Below are 16,355 nucleotides of genomic sequence, written 5' to 3' on the forward strand. Positions count from 1 at the left end.
GAATTAATAAAAAAATAATTCCTACCTGATAAAGCGAAATATATTGTTCGTAATCAGATGACGTGACTGTTTGTAGGTCCGGAACCCGTTGGTGAGCAACTCCTAGCCAGCCTCGTTCCTCCTTAAGTCCTTGTTCAAGTATAATCCACCTTGAAGCTGCTAGAGACATCTGCTGAGCGCGAGAAGCAGCCTGATCAAGGAGCGTGGTTGCTTTTCTATGAAGTTCTTCATGGAGGTCGGAATACTTTGCTCTTGTCTCTCTGTCAAGGTTGCCCTCTAGAGATTCGAGAATAGCGCGACAGTGGTTCAAGTTGACGAAGAATTTCCTATGCTTCTGCATTTCCTCCTGCAAGTCTTCCAAGCTCGCAACTGATATTGGACTGTCCAACAAGTTCTCCGCTATCTCGGTGATCTGAGCAAACTCCTGTAAAGTTTGCTCGTACTCTTCGGCGAGAGAGAGAAGTTGAAGCAGTCGGTCTCTCTCAATGCAGATGGTGTACTCGATGACTCGGGTCATTTCGTGAGCGGCGTAAGTATCCTCGGGGACAACCTTCCCGGGATAATCCTTCAAAAGTCGCCTTGCGGCAGAGACCAACTTTCCAGTCTTCCACATGTGACAGCGGTTAGTGTTATCAATTTTTTCGAGCTCTTGAAGCTTCCACTGCGTCGACGCATCACTTACTATGATAATATCCAGTTGTTTGCGGTGTTCCTCAACCAGTCGAGAGACGTTGTTAACACCATTGAGGAACTCATCCCAACGGATGAGTTCCGTGGTAGCGTATCTCTCTCCGTCATCGGTGACGTTTTCGATTGCCTGAACCTGAGACTGCAGAGCATCCAGACATTCCATTATTCTTTCGCGATCTTCTTCCACGAAGTGCACTTCAACGTTATTCCAAATAGAGTCCAGCTCCCTGACACTTTCCTCGACGTGATTGATTTCTTCTTTCAGTTCAATAAATGTTCGTAGGTCATCGTGTGAAGGTCCATGCGGACTTTCCCTACTCAGGAAAATTCTGTACTCCACAGACTCAAGCCAGGTTGATATCGTCTCGACTACTGTGATAAGAGTGTGTTTTATAATGACGGTATCACTTTCTTCCTCGACAGCAGCTCGCAGCTGGCCCAAACCGCGTTGAACAGTTCCACTTAGTTCTTCGATGGATTCGGTCGTAATTACCTGATCCAGAGTTGCTATGTAAAGTATGTTGGATAAGTGAGTGGTCTGTTTCGCATTTTGCGAGTTCCTTACACGGTCTGCTATGACTTTTGTGGCTCTTGTACGCTGTGAGACTTGATTTTGCGGAACACCGTATTCCAACGCCTCCGCAAGAAGCAAGGATGTTGGACTAGGTGTTTTTCGAACAGGACTGTGCGATACTAAGAGTCTGTCTTCCCAACTGGAGGTGGGACTGGTATCACGTTTTTCATACTCTTTATTCAAGGGCACAGGAACTTTCGACGATTTGTGGTCGTCGATCGTGTCGGTATACGATTTCACTTCCACTTTTGATAATGGTTTAGTTTTTGCGGAAAGCACAGATTCCGTTGGAGAAAGTGGTTCCTCTGTCGTATCCATTGGTTCAGGAGCTGTTACAATGCGTATAGCCTCTCTTATAGATTGACGAGAATCTATACCTGTTTGGGTCGAATCTAGAGTTTTCGCTGGTTTATCTAATACATCTTTAACCGAAGAGTAAGTTGAGTGCGAAGTTGGGCCTTGAGATTGATCCGTTGATTTTATAAGCTTTACGTCATCTTTAGCAATTTTTTCCGTAAGGCTTTCTTGGTGTGGTGAAATTTCTTGAGAAACTGATACAACCTGCACTTGGGTTGTACTTGGATCAGAAGACTTCAATTTCGCAATGGTAACTTTGGACGTGATGATCTCTGCCTCGGTTTCATATTTGTGCGAAACTTTACCTTGCGCCCTGATCGAGCTTAGATCAATATCGGCCAATACTTTTCCTACAACAATGTTGCCCGCTTCTTTGTTCGTGGCATATTCTTCAGAAGAATCTGGTGGTGACCCAGATCTCGTTTGATCGGAATTCTTTCTGGCTACGTCTGAATAAGACAATTTTGGTCGTGACTCAAGAGCCGTTATAGGCTGACCAAATATTGTTTCAAGATCAGTTTTTTCTTTTTCTTTGGTGAATGGAGTCGACTCTTGCGCCTCACTTGTCTTGTGTTTTCTTTTCCTCCGCTGTCTTCTCCCCAACCTGGCTGTATCATCTTCCAAACTCGTAACGTTCTCTGAAAGTTCTTCGGTGATACTCGTGTCTTGCGATGTTTCTATCGCCGAAGCGCGTTCAAAATCTAGGAAACTCTGACTGGCGCTATCAGGTATTTCGATGGTGGCTTGGACGTGAATTTCGTACGAAGTATCCGTAAGCGAGTCCGTTTCCGATTGCTGTTGAACAGATTCTTCTTTTTTAGCAACGATTGTTGGCACTTCCAGTTCCTCTGTAACTAAATCTTTATTTTCAGGTGTAGGATCAGCAGTTTTTTCTGGCACTATAGTTTGAGCGCTAATATCAAGCGTAGTTGGAACAGCTTGAGTGCTTTCTTCGGAAGTTGGAACAAGTTCATGCACCTTAGTTTGTATTGACGAATCTAGTGTTGCCAATTTCTCAGGGGTAACAGTTTGTGACTCTCCTTCAACGGTTATCGTGATTTTCTCGACAGTTGTCTGGGCTGGTAATTCAAGTACTTCAGTAGGCTCTGGGCTTTGAATGGTGCTTGTTTGCGCAGCGCTTTCGGTGGTTGGTTCTGGTGTCTTGGTCTGCATTTCCATATCGGAAGTAACTGCTGGACGCGGGCTTACTTTAGGTGTCGTCTGCGTTGCGAGGGTTTCGATTTGCGTAAGTTCAACTGCATCAGTCTGCATGGTGGAGTCTTCTAATACTGGCATTGCAGGCGTCGGTGTTACACTGGTTTGTATGTCCACCTCCGTCGTGATGACAGGTTCTGGTGTGATAGTCTGCATCGTAGCTTCTTGTGATACCACCTTTGTTTCGTCAGGTAATGGAGTCGTTTGTTGAACTGCGTCTTCGAGCACTGCTTTGGGCTCTGGTGAAATTGTTTGCGTATCTATTTCATTGGTGGGCTCACTTTGGATTGGAGAGGTTTGAGATTCTATGGTGATTCCTTCAACTGGACTGGTTTGCACTTGAACTTCTTCAACCTCAACCTCTCTCTTCTCTGGACTGGCAGGGCTCGTTTGTACTTGCGCATCGTCGATCTCTGCTTTTTCAGGTTCAATAGGGCTGGTTTGAACATATGTTTCGCCAATTTCTGGCACCTCCACTGGAAGTGGACTCGTCTGCATAAAAGCCTCATCAACAGCCACCCTCTCGAGCTCGATTGGGCTCGTTTGAACATAGATTTCATCGATTTCTGGTTTATCAGACTGCACTGGACTGGTCTGCACGGAATGCTCCTCAACTGCTGGCTTCTCTGGCTCAATCGGGCTGGTTTGAGACTGCGTTTCTCCGACAACCGGCTTTTCAGGCTCAATAGGACTTGTCTGAACAAAGTTTTCCTCCAGGATTACCTTCTCAGATTCGAAAGGACTCGTTTGAACATAGGTTTCTTCAGCAAGCGGTTTTTCAGGTTCGACTGGGCTAGTTTGAACATACGTTTCCTCGATAATTGGCTTTTCGATTTGAACTGGACTCGTTTGTACAATGGTTTCATCGAGCTTAGCTTTCTCTTCCTGTACAGGACTCGTTTGTACTTCATCATCTTCGGTCGGTGTAGGAATAGGCGTGACCGTTTGCACAGCCAAATGTTCTGTATCTGGTGTTTCAGGCTTACTAGTTTGGTTGGACACGTCAACGGCGGGTTTTGGAGAAGTTTGCACCTCGATATTAATTTCGCTCAATTTTTCTGTCTGAACTTCTTGTTCCTCGTTGTACGTTACTGCAGGTTCAGGTGAAGTTTGCGCTGAGCTTGTGATGATTGGTGGTATCTCCGGTGACATGACTCCAGCTCCTACGTCACGAGTCTCAACGACAGTTTGCGTTTCAATCTCAGTATGTATCGGTTCCGGTTTTTTAGGTTTTATTTCGATTTCTACGTTCTCAACAGTCGATGAAACTTCGCTCTTCTGCCTACGCTCCTTACCCTTTGAATCCGCTTGACTCGGTTCGGAATCAGCAGGAATAATTTCATCCGTGAAGTCTGCTTCATCAGTAGTTGTTTTAGGCACTTCCGAGCTGTCGTCATGCTTAGTTTTCACCTTCTGCTTCTTCTTCTTTTTCTTCTTGTTCTTTTTCTTTCCACCTTCATCGTCCTCAGCAGTAGAAATTTCATCTACCGTTGTTTTGTCGTCAGGTTCATAACCGTGATCCGGTTCCGAGTTATCATCGTGGAAAGTTGAAATCAACGACGATGGTTCTGTAATATCTTTCAAGTCCGGTTGTGGCTGTTCAGATTCATGTTTTGAAGAATCTGTCATCGGTACGTTAATATCGGTAGAATCAGCAATCGTGGTAGTAACGGAGGCGCTCGAGTCTTCTGTAATGGATTTTTCAGGGGTTTCAGGTTTATTTTTATGTTTTTTCTTTTTTCGAATTTTCCTACTCGTTGTACCGTCGGATTCACTTTTTTCGGAAGGCTCGGGGTACGTCTCGGTTTCTTTTTCAGCTGTCGGGAGGGTGCTTGTTTGAACTATTTTATTGTGGATTACGTGCACTGTTTCTTTCTCAGCGGGGAGATTAATGTCTACGTCTTCCGTCACTATATGATACGGAGCTACATCAGGACGTTCAGCCTCAGTTCTTACGAACACGGATGAACCTGCCTCTTCGTCGTTCTTTTGTACCGATAAAGATATTTCAACCTTTTCCATCACAGGTCTGTACTCGGATCCGCAAGAGACTGAACTTAATTGTGGGTCTTTCAACGCATTCGCACGTTCGTGTTCAATGAAGTCATCGTTTGATTTATGATGAGTTACAATTTGGTAGGTGAACGTTTGTTTTTTACTATCTGGGTGCTCTGGAATGACAATAATCTCTTCTGTAGATTGTTGAACTTTATTTTTATCATCGTCAGCTGTAAGTTTTGAAGTATCTTGCACCCGCGGCTGAGTTTCAAGCACTAATGGTGTCGTGGATTCTAGAGCTTTAGGCGAATCGGGGATTTGGTGAACTGCTTCGATCGGTTCTATTACCACGCTTTCAGTCTCCATCAATTTTACTATTACTTTTTGTTCAGCTGTTGGACTTGGTTCTTTTGAAGGCTGTTTTTCAGGTATTGCGTCTTTCTCCTGAATTCTGATGAGCTCATCACGGTTCATTTTTTCTGGCACAGGGATACTTTGTTCATTAAAATCTTCTACTGTGCTGCTACCTGCATGCTCTACTATTTCTACCGTGCCGGATACTAGTTTCGTGATTTGTGAGTCACCATTACTAGGTGCATCGGACTTACACTTAGCGCGAGCTACGACATCGTCCTCAGCAGTAGTAGTTTCTACGGATGGTTCGGTTTTTGAATCATCAATCGACACGTCATCGATAGGAGTCTGCAAAATTTGACATTTTTCAGTGTTGATGAATAATTGACTTAGACCAGCTGGCGGCTGATGATCATGTGCATCATTTACCTCAATGGGCAAATATTCCATGGCATGTTTTTCGACAACTGTAATCTTTGGAGTTACATCTACTACAACAGGCGTTTCGGTACGTTCCGATTCCACCGTCACAGATTTGACATCAAACGAAGTTTGAAGTTTCGATTCAACAATTCCTTCATCGTCTTTCGATGACTCGTCAAAAGCTTGGTCTATCGCCTTGTCTTTTGCGGCTAAGAGTCTTTCTTCGTTACTAGCTTTCTCTGATTTCTTCGGAACTTCTTTCGGGTTCGACTCGATGGAAGTTGGAGCTTGAATCGTCTCTGTAAAAGAAGATTTTGATGTCATATCTTTGGCAAATGGTCCAAAGAACGGTCCTTGCATCGGGCTTCCCGGTGTAAGTGGCACCGTACCTTCCGGATGTAGTGGCTGAGGTGCCTGCACACTAGCTTGGACATCAAAGATGTGTCCTTCAACGCCAGTGGTGGCTTCAGGAGTAAAAGCAATACTGTTATCGAAGATTCTTTCATTATCATTTCTGGTTACGTTGATACTGATGTGCGGTATATCTTGCTCGTCAATTTCCACCTCCTCCGGCTCTTCGATGACCTCCTCAGTCATCGTTTCTTTGCCGTCAATAATGGTGACTTTCCGAATAATGCGCCTGGTTCTTCTGATCACTCGGCGAGTAACTTGCTGGACCACGGCGTGAACGCTTGAAGTGGTAGTTTGATACTCACCAGATTCTACCGTCGACGGTTCACCTTCCATCGGTTTAAGCTGCAAATCCTGAATGTTGCCTTGGATTATTTGATGCGAATGCTGAGGTCCCGTTTCGAATTCTTGAACGTTAATTTCGCCACCTGGTGCACCAGTGGTAACGCGTCCTCCGTAGGACTGAGTCGTCGACAGTTCAACAGTTCCATCCGGCTTCGATCGCGTTACGGTTACTTGTTGACCTCTCATGGTGGCCTCTGAAAATGCCTGCGTAACCGGCGGGTTGCCGTCCACTGCTGTCGACAAGGTGGTCAAATGTTGCTGAGTCGTTTGTTGGCTCGTTACCAAAGTACGCCGGAGCTTTCGAACGATGATTCTCTTCGTGCCATCAGCGTCGACCACTACTTCAGTCGTCGTGTCGTCAGGTTCTGTAAGGAAAGTTTCGAAGGCCTGCGGAGCAGCGTGCGATATGTTCAACTCCGACGTGGCACTCTCGGTCTTTTGGGCGTCTTGGTACTTCATGTCGACCACTATGTCATCTGGCATTGACCCAGACTGTTCGCGTCTGATGAATTCTGAGCTCGTACTTGAAGGCACATTCTTCGTGGCTATTTCGATCACATCATGATTGCCATCCGATGATTTTACGATTTTTATCGTCTCCTGAGTTTGGGCATTGTCCTCGTCTCTTGTTACGAGTGTGTTGGATTCTGTTGGCATCGTTTGAGACGCAGTAGAGACCGGTATCTGAGTTGTGGACGTTTGTTTGGTGAGCTGAGCTGGCTTTTGAACAGTTGTTGTTGTCGTTGACGTTTGTTTTGTCAGCTGAACTGGTTTTTCAATCGTGATCTCATCGAGCAACAAACTCTGACCGGTTTGTAGGGAAACATCAGCTTGCGATGGGAGAGAATGAGGCTCGTGCTCCAAAGACGAGTGAATCGAAGGCGCTGAGTCTAAAGTACCTTCACCACGCTCGGAGGCGTTGTCTTCTGCCTCTGCCATTTCCTCCAAGTCCTCAATCTCCTATAATTTGGGAAGAAGATTGTGATTGTTCATAAATTTCACTTAACGATAAGCGTTTATCACTTGTTATTTTATTTTTAATCAGCAGTTACGCATGTAGTGAGAAATAATAAAATTGAATTTGCAGACAAATAACGCGCAGTTTCAAAGTTTCAAGACTCTATCAGAAAATAAAACATTTTTAAAACACTCGAAAGCATTGACCCGAGAGATCCTTCAATTGTTTTATTTCTCGAACTATTATTGGCTCGGTGATCTCGAGTGCAGGAATTTATTCGCTGATTAAAAAGAAAAAATATGCAGTCCCGCACATCTGGTGCAGACTGATACAGACTGACACTTAGGCAGTGAGTTATACTTAGCCACGTACCAGAAGCGAGGAATTAGCCAAGACTTTATTTGGATTAGCATTTAAAACAAATTACATACGTGCAGGGAATGCGATTGGCTTAGACAAACACTGTGCAAGGTCAATGGCGCTGGTTGACAAAATTACTGATCAAATTAGATTATGATTGCATAACATTCTTGGCAGATACTGAACCACGTATGTGAATTCTCATACGGGGTCATCAAGCGCAATTTATGAATGTCAATTGCATTGAAATTTTTTCCCTTGTTATGAGAAAAAAATTCCGTGCCATGGAATCATGAGATAAAGCGAGTCGGGTGAACCTTAAAATTGATGAAAATAATCGAGTCTGTTTGATTCTGTAGCCTATCGTTTGGTTTTATTCTCAGAACTTGTAACGTGAAAGGATCTTCTTCTGGTGTAGCTACTTTTAAACGAGGATATTACACATTCATAAAAATTATTGCATCTATCGAGTATTGCATAAGAGTTGACTAAGTGACAAGTTAGCGAAAACGATCAGTGAATGACAAATTGTCGTCTAATCTACTGAGAAATTATATTTGTGTAATTACGGATTACAAATTCAGAGATAATCTGTTCCGGAATGAAATTTTCTTTATCTGGATTTTAAACTGATTTCTGAGAGAATAAAATTGACCAGTACTTTACCAAAGTTTTCCTTTGAATCTATGGCAAATGTATTTTGCGAGATTCGAATGAAAAATTTTCCTGATTTACCGTTGACTTGGATTGATTATGAAGTGTGCTCTTTGAATTTTAATTAAGTGAGTTTTTATCTGATTTTTCAATCTAGGATGTATAATATTTACAGATCGGTAATAATTCAATATTTACCAAAGTATACAGCAGAGATTAAAATAACGATAGGGAATTAATCAGAAAAGTTTAATTAGGTCAAAATACAATGATGAATTAACATTCCTTAAGTACATGCAATTCCTACAATTACATCTAACTTTTTACATTAACATATATGTATAGTAAGTATGAGCTATGATAAATGATATGCAGAGAGGTACAAAATAATATATGTATACAAGTGATGGGATGGATAAATGATAATATAAGCAAGAATATACAATTTACGCAGACAATAGCGAGCAGTACTTAAATATGCAAATTTTATTCTACTATACTGAATCAAACATCAGTTTTAAAAACGAAAGTAAAGCTTCTTCTAATTGTTTGCGTACTATTGACGAGCGTATAGACACTGAAAAGCTTGATGGACGACGCAAATAGAGATAGATAGATAAAGAGTATATAACGAAATACCGACGACTTAATTAAGGTTTTACTGCATCGAAGAATATTCCTGAAACATGCTGTGTGTTTTAAGTAATACCATGTGACACCATGATTAGGTAAATGAAAACCACAAGAAGATTCCCACATACCAGTAAACTGTGATTGTTTATCATTCTCTGTTGAAGTAGACGAAATGAAAAAAAAAAAATTTAACATCGTCTGCTCCAAAGCCTTAATCAGGTTATACCACAGTGCGTAATGTGAATTTATACACTTAAGTACAAATTGGGGGTGAAAATTGCGAGGATATGAATTAAGCGGTGAAAAAAAAATAGGGCACGACCAAGGAGCGTGAGAAGAAATGAATAATTACACTCTACAGGCTTGCTTGCGCGAGCAGGCCGCCCGAGAGTTCAGACAGAAGCGAACCCCGCCACCTTAGCGTGGAGTGTTGCGAACAGTGCGAAAGCCCCGAGATGTTGTAAGCGTTGAGTACCTGCTGCTTGTGTCGTAGACGCGTCGCGACATCCATCAGGGCCTCCCTCATCGTTTTCGCCAGGGCACTAACTTCCGGAAGTGACTCCATTTCCGCAACTCGCTTCTCCCGAGTTTCTATTTCCTCGAGAAGCACCTATCAGGACCAAAACATATGTTATTATTGTTAAAAGAGTGCTTCTTATCTAGTGGACACCAGAAATGACCAACAGCATCCCGCATTTCATTTCGCTTTACAAACCTTGCACGAAGTCACCGATTGTTTTTCGTGTATGGTCGTGATGATCTGCCTAATCCATATTTCAGTTTCATCCAGGAACGACATGTAGATTTGGACTTCTCGTTGGCGACGTTCTTGCGCACTTCGAGCATTCTCCAGCGCAACAGTTCCCTGCTCAGCTTGAGATGAAAGGGTTGCAATTCGTGCACGAATTTCCGTGAGAGTCGATGATAATTGCTGAGTTTCGGAGTCTTTGGGGATCGTTGCCAATGAAGTACTTATGCCGATCGCCTGTCGGTCGTAAACCTGAAGATCCGCTAGTATTGTCTGGAAGTTTATTGTCATGTGTTTTGATCGAAATTTCAGATCAACGTCTTACGGGGATTTGAATTGTGCATTTGTAATTAGAGAAAAATTAAGGGTCTCAAGACGGGTTGTAGGAGGGTTTTGAATCTAGAATCTCACCACAAGTGCCGAAAGCATAGACTGCAGACTATCTCCGGGCAAACAATCTAATGATAGCTCAAGTCGCGTCACAGCCAACTTCAGGGATTCAAGGTCTTCCGAAATCGATTCCTAAAACGATCAATCAATTAATACTCAGATTACGAATACCGCCAATCACTTAATTCATGCCGTGCATTCGACGAACGCCAATCTTACTCCAGCGATGAATTAATATATTAGCTTCAAGGAAATCAGCAAACCTGTCAATTGAATAAACACAATTAATGAGTTAAGGACGGTCGCATGAATCGAGCTGAAGCACGGATTTAGCATTGGATAAAACTGCTTGATATACCAAGTAGGTAACAAAATCTCGAACGATCAATATATGTTCAAATTCCGCTCGATCCAAAGACGATAAAACAACGATAACGACAAAGATGATATGGGTTCCTGAGCAACGAGGATTTATGTACAAAATTGCAGGACGATTGAAGCAACGCAAGCGAGATGAGGATTATACGATGTGCGGTATGACATGCAGGTTGAGGGCGAGCCGGAAGCGAACACCTACTGCACAATACATAATGTTGACAACAACAAATGTCAGTTAAAATAATATTAACAAGTTGTAAAAAAGTCTTGTAAAACATTTGTCCATTGAAAATGAAAAAAAAAAAATTGATCAATGGCAGACTGTGTCGCACCTTGAGCCTTCGGGTTCTCTCGGCCACGGTCACGGCCGTTGCCATGGTATCTCTCTCCACCTCCCGGAGTGAACTCCAGTGCTGCATGGACGTTTGTGTCTGTCTACCTAAAGATGAAGAGGGTGGCGGTATGGCATGGGAAGGGGTTGAAGATAAGGTCAAGGTTTCGGAGATCGGACTATCGGGAACATCTAAATCGGTTATAATCTCTTCTGCCATTCTACGAACTAACTCGGACGTATGGTCAGGCTGAAGGTCCTCCTGATTATCTAACGGTTCGTTAGCTAAGTAAGTGCTATAATCAGTCCAACTACCGATACCGCCCGGAAGATCGGCGACTAAGCGTTCCGTCTGCGGCGCACTCGCGGATGTTTGCGAACTTAGGCCATTGGAAAGACCTTGCGGGCCGTTACGATGAGAATTATTATCGTCGTCGTTGTCGTCGTCTTTGTCGCGTGGACCCTTATCATTGGGCTCATCTTCATTCGTTACTTCTGGCTTCTCAACGATTGCTAAGTTTTCGAACAGAAGGCGTTCCGCTTCATGGTAGTCCCACTTTTCGAACCAAAAACCACTGTCTAGTGGTATGAATTTCGACAAAGCTGTCAAGCCCGACTCTTCTTTCGGCAGAATGGTTTTCTCCTCGTGTTTGCGCAAGTCAAGAACTTCGTCGTCGATGTAAAATTGCACTTTTTGTTTTGGTGCTACGTCAGATTCAAGGTGCTGCGTTTCTATGATCGTTTCTTCGGGGGACCCTGCGATCTCCTCCTGAATGTTCTTTTCGATCACAAGTTTTTCTTTCACTTCTTTTAACGGTTTTTGTTCAAATTTAAGCTCTGCGATAACTGCGGGTGAAACTTTTTCTCCTGGTTTATCGATTTCGTCGACTGCTGTTGCAGGAGGTGTTGGTAATCCGGTTGATTCAATTTTAGTAGCAACTTGCTGGAGTTTTTCAGGTTTCGTATCTGCAGCATTTTTATTTTTATCTGTAGGCTCCTTCGACTTTGAAACCTCCTTTTTGTCCTTCGTTTTTGTCTCGATGGTAGTCGTTAGAGTGTCTTTGACTGCAGTTGATGTTTGACTCTCGAGTTTTACTTTTGGTAGATGTTCATCTACGTCCAAATTCTTATCTTCTTTAGGTTTCACCTTAGCCTCGCGTACTTTTTGATCGTCCTTTAACACCACTTTGCCTTTCACATTTTGATCTTTGACCTCAACTTTTTCGTGAACAGGATGCTTCGGTTGACCTTCGACAACTTGTTGCTTTGTTTCCACTGTTTCTGTCCTATACGGTACTTGATCTTTTTGAGCAGCGGTTATCTCCTTAGACTTCTTATCTTTCTTCGATTTACTTGTCTTCTGTTGCTCTGTTTTGGTACTTGATTCTACCGCGATCTTTACTGTTTCTTCAGGCTTCACTGGCGTCTGAACTGGCGTCGAGTCTTTCGGTTTGGATTCGGCTGCGACGTCTATTTGAAGTTTAGGCTGTGCCGTTTCTGGTGATTCTGATTCCTTTTGGGTGCTCGACTGTTCTTTAGATTCATCAGATTTCTTAGATGAAGTCGGAGCCTCGATTTTGTCTTTATCTACAATTTCTGGCTGCTTCTTCTTGTCTTTCTTGTCTTTTTTATCTTTTTTGTCTTGGGGATTATCTGGTGTTTTAACAGCGCCAGTACCTGGTTCAGATTTCGTCTGAGTGATTTCACTTATTTTCTTCTCCTCAATGATGAATTTCTGATCCTCCGTCTTAGCTTCCACTTTTGGTTTTACTTCTTCACGTCGAGATTCCTGTTTGACTTTCTTCTCATTGCTTGCTGTAACTGGATCTTTGGGCTTTTCTGCCGTAGTTCCTTGGCTCTGCAGTACTACTGTAGCTATATCCTTCAAGTCTTGAACTTTCGTTGGTGATTCAGGAATCAAAGGTTTTGAGTCAATTACCGTCTCTTTCTGATCACTTGATTTGATGGTTGACTTTGTTGCTTTCTGGCTCTCCAAAGTTTCATAGTTTTGTATTTCAGGTTTATCCTTGGACTTTTTAGATTCAACAGGTGTTTGAATTATTTCTGCCTTCGAATCAACGCTGGGAATTGATCCATCTTTAATTTCGGGATTTTCCTTCAGCTCTGCTTGATCGTTGGATTTTGTGGATTTCTTTGATTTGCTTTTCTCTGGCTTTGCTGGAGCTTTGCCTTCATCCCTCACTTTCGATTCTCCGCTCAAAACCGGTGTTCCAGGTTTTTCAACTTGAGCTGGTACAGGCTTCTCTTGCTTGACCGCGATCTCTGCTACATTTTTGTCTTTCTCCTCAGGCTGTTCCTTGATTTTTTGTGGCTCATCCACCTTGGGGAAATTTTTAGATTTCACTTTTTCAGAGACTATTCTATCTTTTGTTTTAGTCTCGATTTCTTGAATTATTTTGGTTTCTTTCTTCGTACTTGCTGGCGCTTTGCCTTCATCCGTCACTTTTGTTTCTCCGCTCAAAGTTGGTGTTTCAGGTTTTTTAACTTGAGTTGGTACAGGCTTTTCTTGTTTCACCGCGATTTCTGCTACATTTTTGTCTTTCTCTTCAGGTTGTTCCGTGATTTTGTGTGGCTCATCCACCTTGGTGGAAGTTTTAGATTTCACTTTTTCAGAGACTATTTTCTCTTTTGTTTTAGTATCGGTTTCTTGAATTATTTTGGTAGTGACCTGTGCTTCTTGCGGATGTGGTTTCTCAGCTGTCTGATCTGCCTCGTGTTTTTGCTTTGACTCCAATTTTTCCTTCAATTTCCGCTGCTCAGTAATCTCAGCAGATTCGATTGATATGAATTCCTTCTGCTGCTGACCTATCGTGGTAGTCACTTCTTTAGCTTTCTCAGGAATAGAGGATGCTTCAGATTCTTGCAATTTCTCATTAGGGGAGGTCTTTACTTTGTCTTTCATATCAGACTGTTCTTTCGTTTTTTCTTGGTCACTCAACTTGCGAGCTTTCTTCAATTTTTTGTCTTCTGGAACTTTTTCTTTGTTTGTTTTATCTTCCTTTGCTGTTTCTGTCTTAGTAGGTATGGAAGTTTCCGACAACTTCGCCTCAGTACCTGTCTTTCCCTTATCCTTTGACTCATTTTTCTCGACAATTTTTTCTTCTTCACTCGCTGGTTTCTTCAACTTCTTATCTTCCTGAACCTTTTCATGCTTGACTTCAGTCTTATCAACCTTCAGTTTTTCTATTTTCGCAATCGAAGTGGTTTCTTGCACTTTTGAATCAATTGCGGATGTCACGATATCTTTCGTTTCTAGCTTTTCGTTAGACTTATACTGGTCACTTGATTTCGATGCTTTTTTAGTTTTTGGATGTGCGGAAGTTTTCTCTTCTTTCGCCTTTGGTTTATCTTTCGGTTCTTTTACTTTTGCTTCGTGGGCCTTGACATCACTAGCGGGCTTTGCGATTTCTTTAGTTTCAGTGGATTCAATTGCTTTTGTCTTGTCTACCGCATCTGATTTTTGTTTTGAAATTTCAACTTTCGTTTCAATTTTTTGGACTTTAATTTCACTTGTTGCCAATGTGGTATCGGATGTATCAATGCCTTGCTCCGTTTTTATTTGAGAAATTGGTTTTTGCTCATCAGTTGCCTTTACTTCATCTGCAGAAACACTTTGGTCTTTCGATTTAGGCTTATTTTTTCCCTTTGTTTGACTTTTGGTAGCTTTAACTTCCTTCTCCGTTGTAGCTTTATCTGGAACGTCCTTAGTTTTTGACCTGCTTTCACGCTGTTGTTTGGCAGGTTCTTCTTTTTGATTTGGTTGTTTCGGCTTTGGTTGATCCTTGATTTTAGAGTCCTTCTTCCGCTTCACGCCGGGTTCTTGTGTCAAAATATCTTTTGCCTTAGCACCTACATCAGGATGACTTTTGTCAATCGTTTTGACTGGACTTTCTTGCTTATCCTCAACCTTCAGATCACTTCTATCTTGCGATCTTGCATCAGCATTACCATGTTTATCAAATTCTTGGTCAGTCATTTCATGGGCTTGCAATGGAACGTTCTCTTCTCGCCTAGCACTCCTAGAACGTGACCTAGATCTTCTGGAACGCAATTCTTTCTTGTTCAAAAATTCCATGAATCCCTGATCGTCAACTTTAACAATATTCTCAATGGGTTCAACTTCCGGAACTTCTTCCACCAGAATTTGTACATGTGAAACAGGTGGTACAGACCTGTGAACTGGGCTGCGTTCACGTGTAATTATAGCCGACTCAATCGACGTGAATGTTTCAGTAGTTTTCGTCCCAACAACGGCAGCCCAGGATTTGGAGTCAACTTTCACGGTATTTTCCGAAGAGGAAACTTCTTCTGGTGCAGATGGGAGACTAAAATCTTCAACTTCATCAGCCCAAAGTGACGATTGCGGCTCCGGGTGCGACCTCGTATCACCTTCTGCAGGTTTGTTTTCTTCATGCGACACCACCAGGGCCAAAATATCGGGTTCATTATTTTCCCCCAAGGCTTCAGTGTCCCGTACCGTCGGAGCGTCTAAGACTTCCACGTTTAGTTTATCTCTACCATGAGGTTTATCTTTACGTGGGCGTGCGTGCGTCGGTGATTTATTTATTTGTGTCCTAACTTCTGTTGGTTTTTCCATAAGTGATTGGCCAGAATCTTTGGTAGATATCGAGGTCTTGATATCGACATCATTATCCGAAACTGTAGTGATAACTTGAGATGTTAGAGTAACTGATTCCTCAGAATGAGTTTGCGACGAGACTTTTGTCGAACTTGCCACGATAGAAGCCCACGATTTACCATTAGCATCTTTTGTGACAGTATCAGTCACGGAAATGGTGGATTCGGCGACCGGAGCACCAGTTATAAGTGAATCGATAGGTACTACAGGCTGATCTTTTTCAAGAACCTCGGCCTGTCTAACTTCGGCAGGTTTACTCTTCTTCTTATTTTTCTTCGATGATATAACTGGCGCTGCTGGTTCTTGAATCTTTTCTTTCTGTTGCTCAACTTTTGTAGTCTTTCCTGTGTCTTCTTCAGTTCTTATTTTCGGTAAGTCAGATGTTTCAGGATGTACAGCTGCGATAATTTCGACCGCTGCAGTCTTCGGCGTTGTTTCAGACGCGTCGAGCAATTGTTCGTTGATTTCTACTTTTTGTAAGGTATCTAGGTCTGATTTAGGACTGTCAGTCACGGTCTTCTTTCCAACGACCGATGCCCATGACTTAGCGTTTGGATTTAGTCGATTGTCGAACTTGGCAGGTCCTTCCTTTGTATCGGATGAGACTGTTTCTTCTGCTTTGAGAATAGACTTTGCAACGTTTGCATCTTCGGGACCCGATGCTGCAACCTTAGACTTCCCATCTCTCTTCCCTTTCATAATTTCCGTAGTGCTTACTTCTGGCTTGGAATCAAGTTGAGCTGCCTTTCCAGCTTCTGTCGGTTTAGCTGATTTCTCTTGCTCTTTAACCACGTCGTGAGTTTTCGATTTCTTAACGTTCAAGGAAACTTCTTGCTTAATTTGCTCACTTTGCTTGACTGATTTTTCCACAACGAT

General features: G+C 42.6%; 1 protein-coding gene and 1 long non-coding RNA gene across 6 annotated transcripts in view; one reads left to right on the plus strand and one right to left on the minus strand.

The window, feature by feature from the left end:
• Positions 1-16,355, minus strand: part of LOC124407200 (nesprin-1) — a 126,882-nt gene that overhangs the window by 21,143 nt on the left and 89,384 nt on the right. For all 5 annotated transcript variants that reach the window (XM_046883085.1, XM_046883083.1, XM_046883082.1 and 2 more), the window contains 4 exons: positions 10,132-10,242; positions 9,688-9,993; positions 9,448-9,582; positions 26-7,327 (listed from right to left, as the gene is read on the minus strand). In XM_046883085.1, coding sequence (XP_046739041.1) covers positions 26-7,327; positions 9,448-9,582; positions 9,688-9,993; positions 10,132-10,242 — 7,854 coding nt within the window. The remainder of the gene's footprint in view (positions 1-25; positions 7,328-9,447; positions 9,583-9,687; positions 9,994-10,131; positions 10,243-16,355) is intronic.
• LOC124407204 lies at positions 1,248-16,352 on the plus strand. Its single transcript, XR_006929296.1, has 3 exons — positions 1,248-1,258; positions 7,033-7,037; positions 16,232-16,352. It is a non-coding gene; the product is annotated as an uncharacterized LOC124407204 (long non-coding RNA).

This window comes from Diprion similis, chromosome 6, assembly GCF_021155765.1.
Source record: "Diprion similis isolate iyDipSimi1 chromosome 6, iyDipSimi1.1, whole genome shotgun sequence".
Classification (NCBI taxonomy): Eukaryota; Metazoa; Arthropoda; class Insecta; order Hymenoptera; family Diprionidae; genus Diprion; species Diprion similis.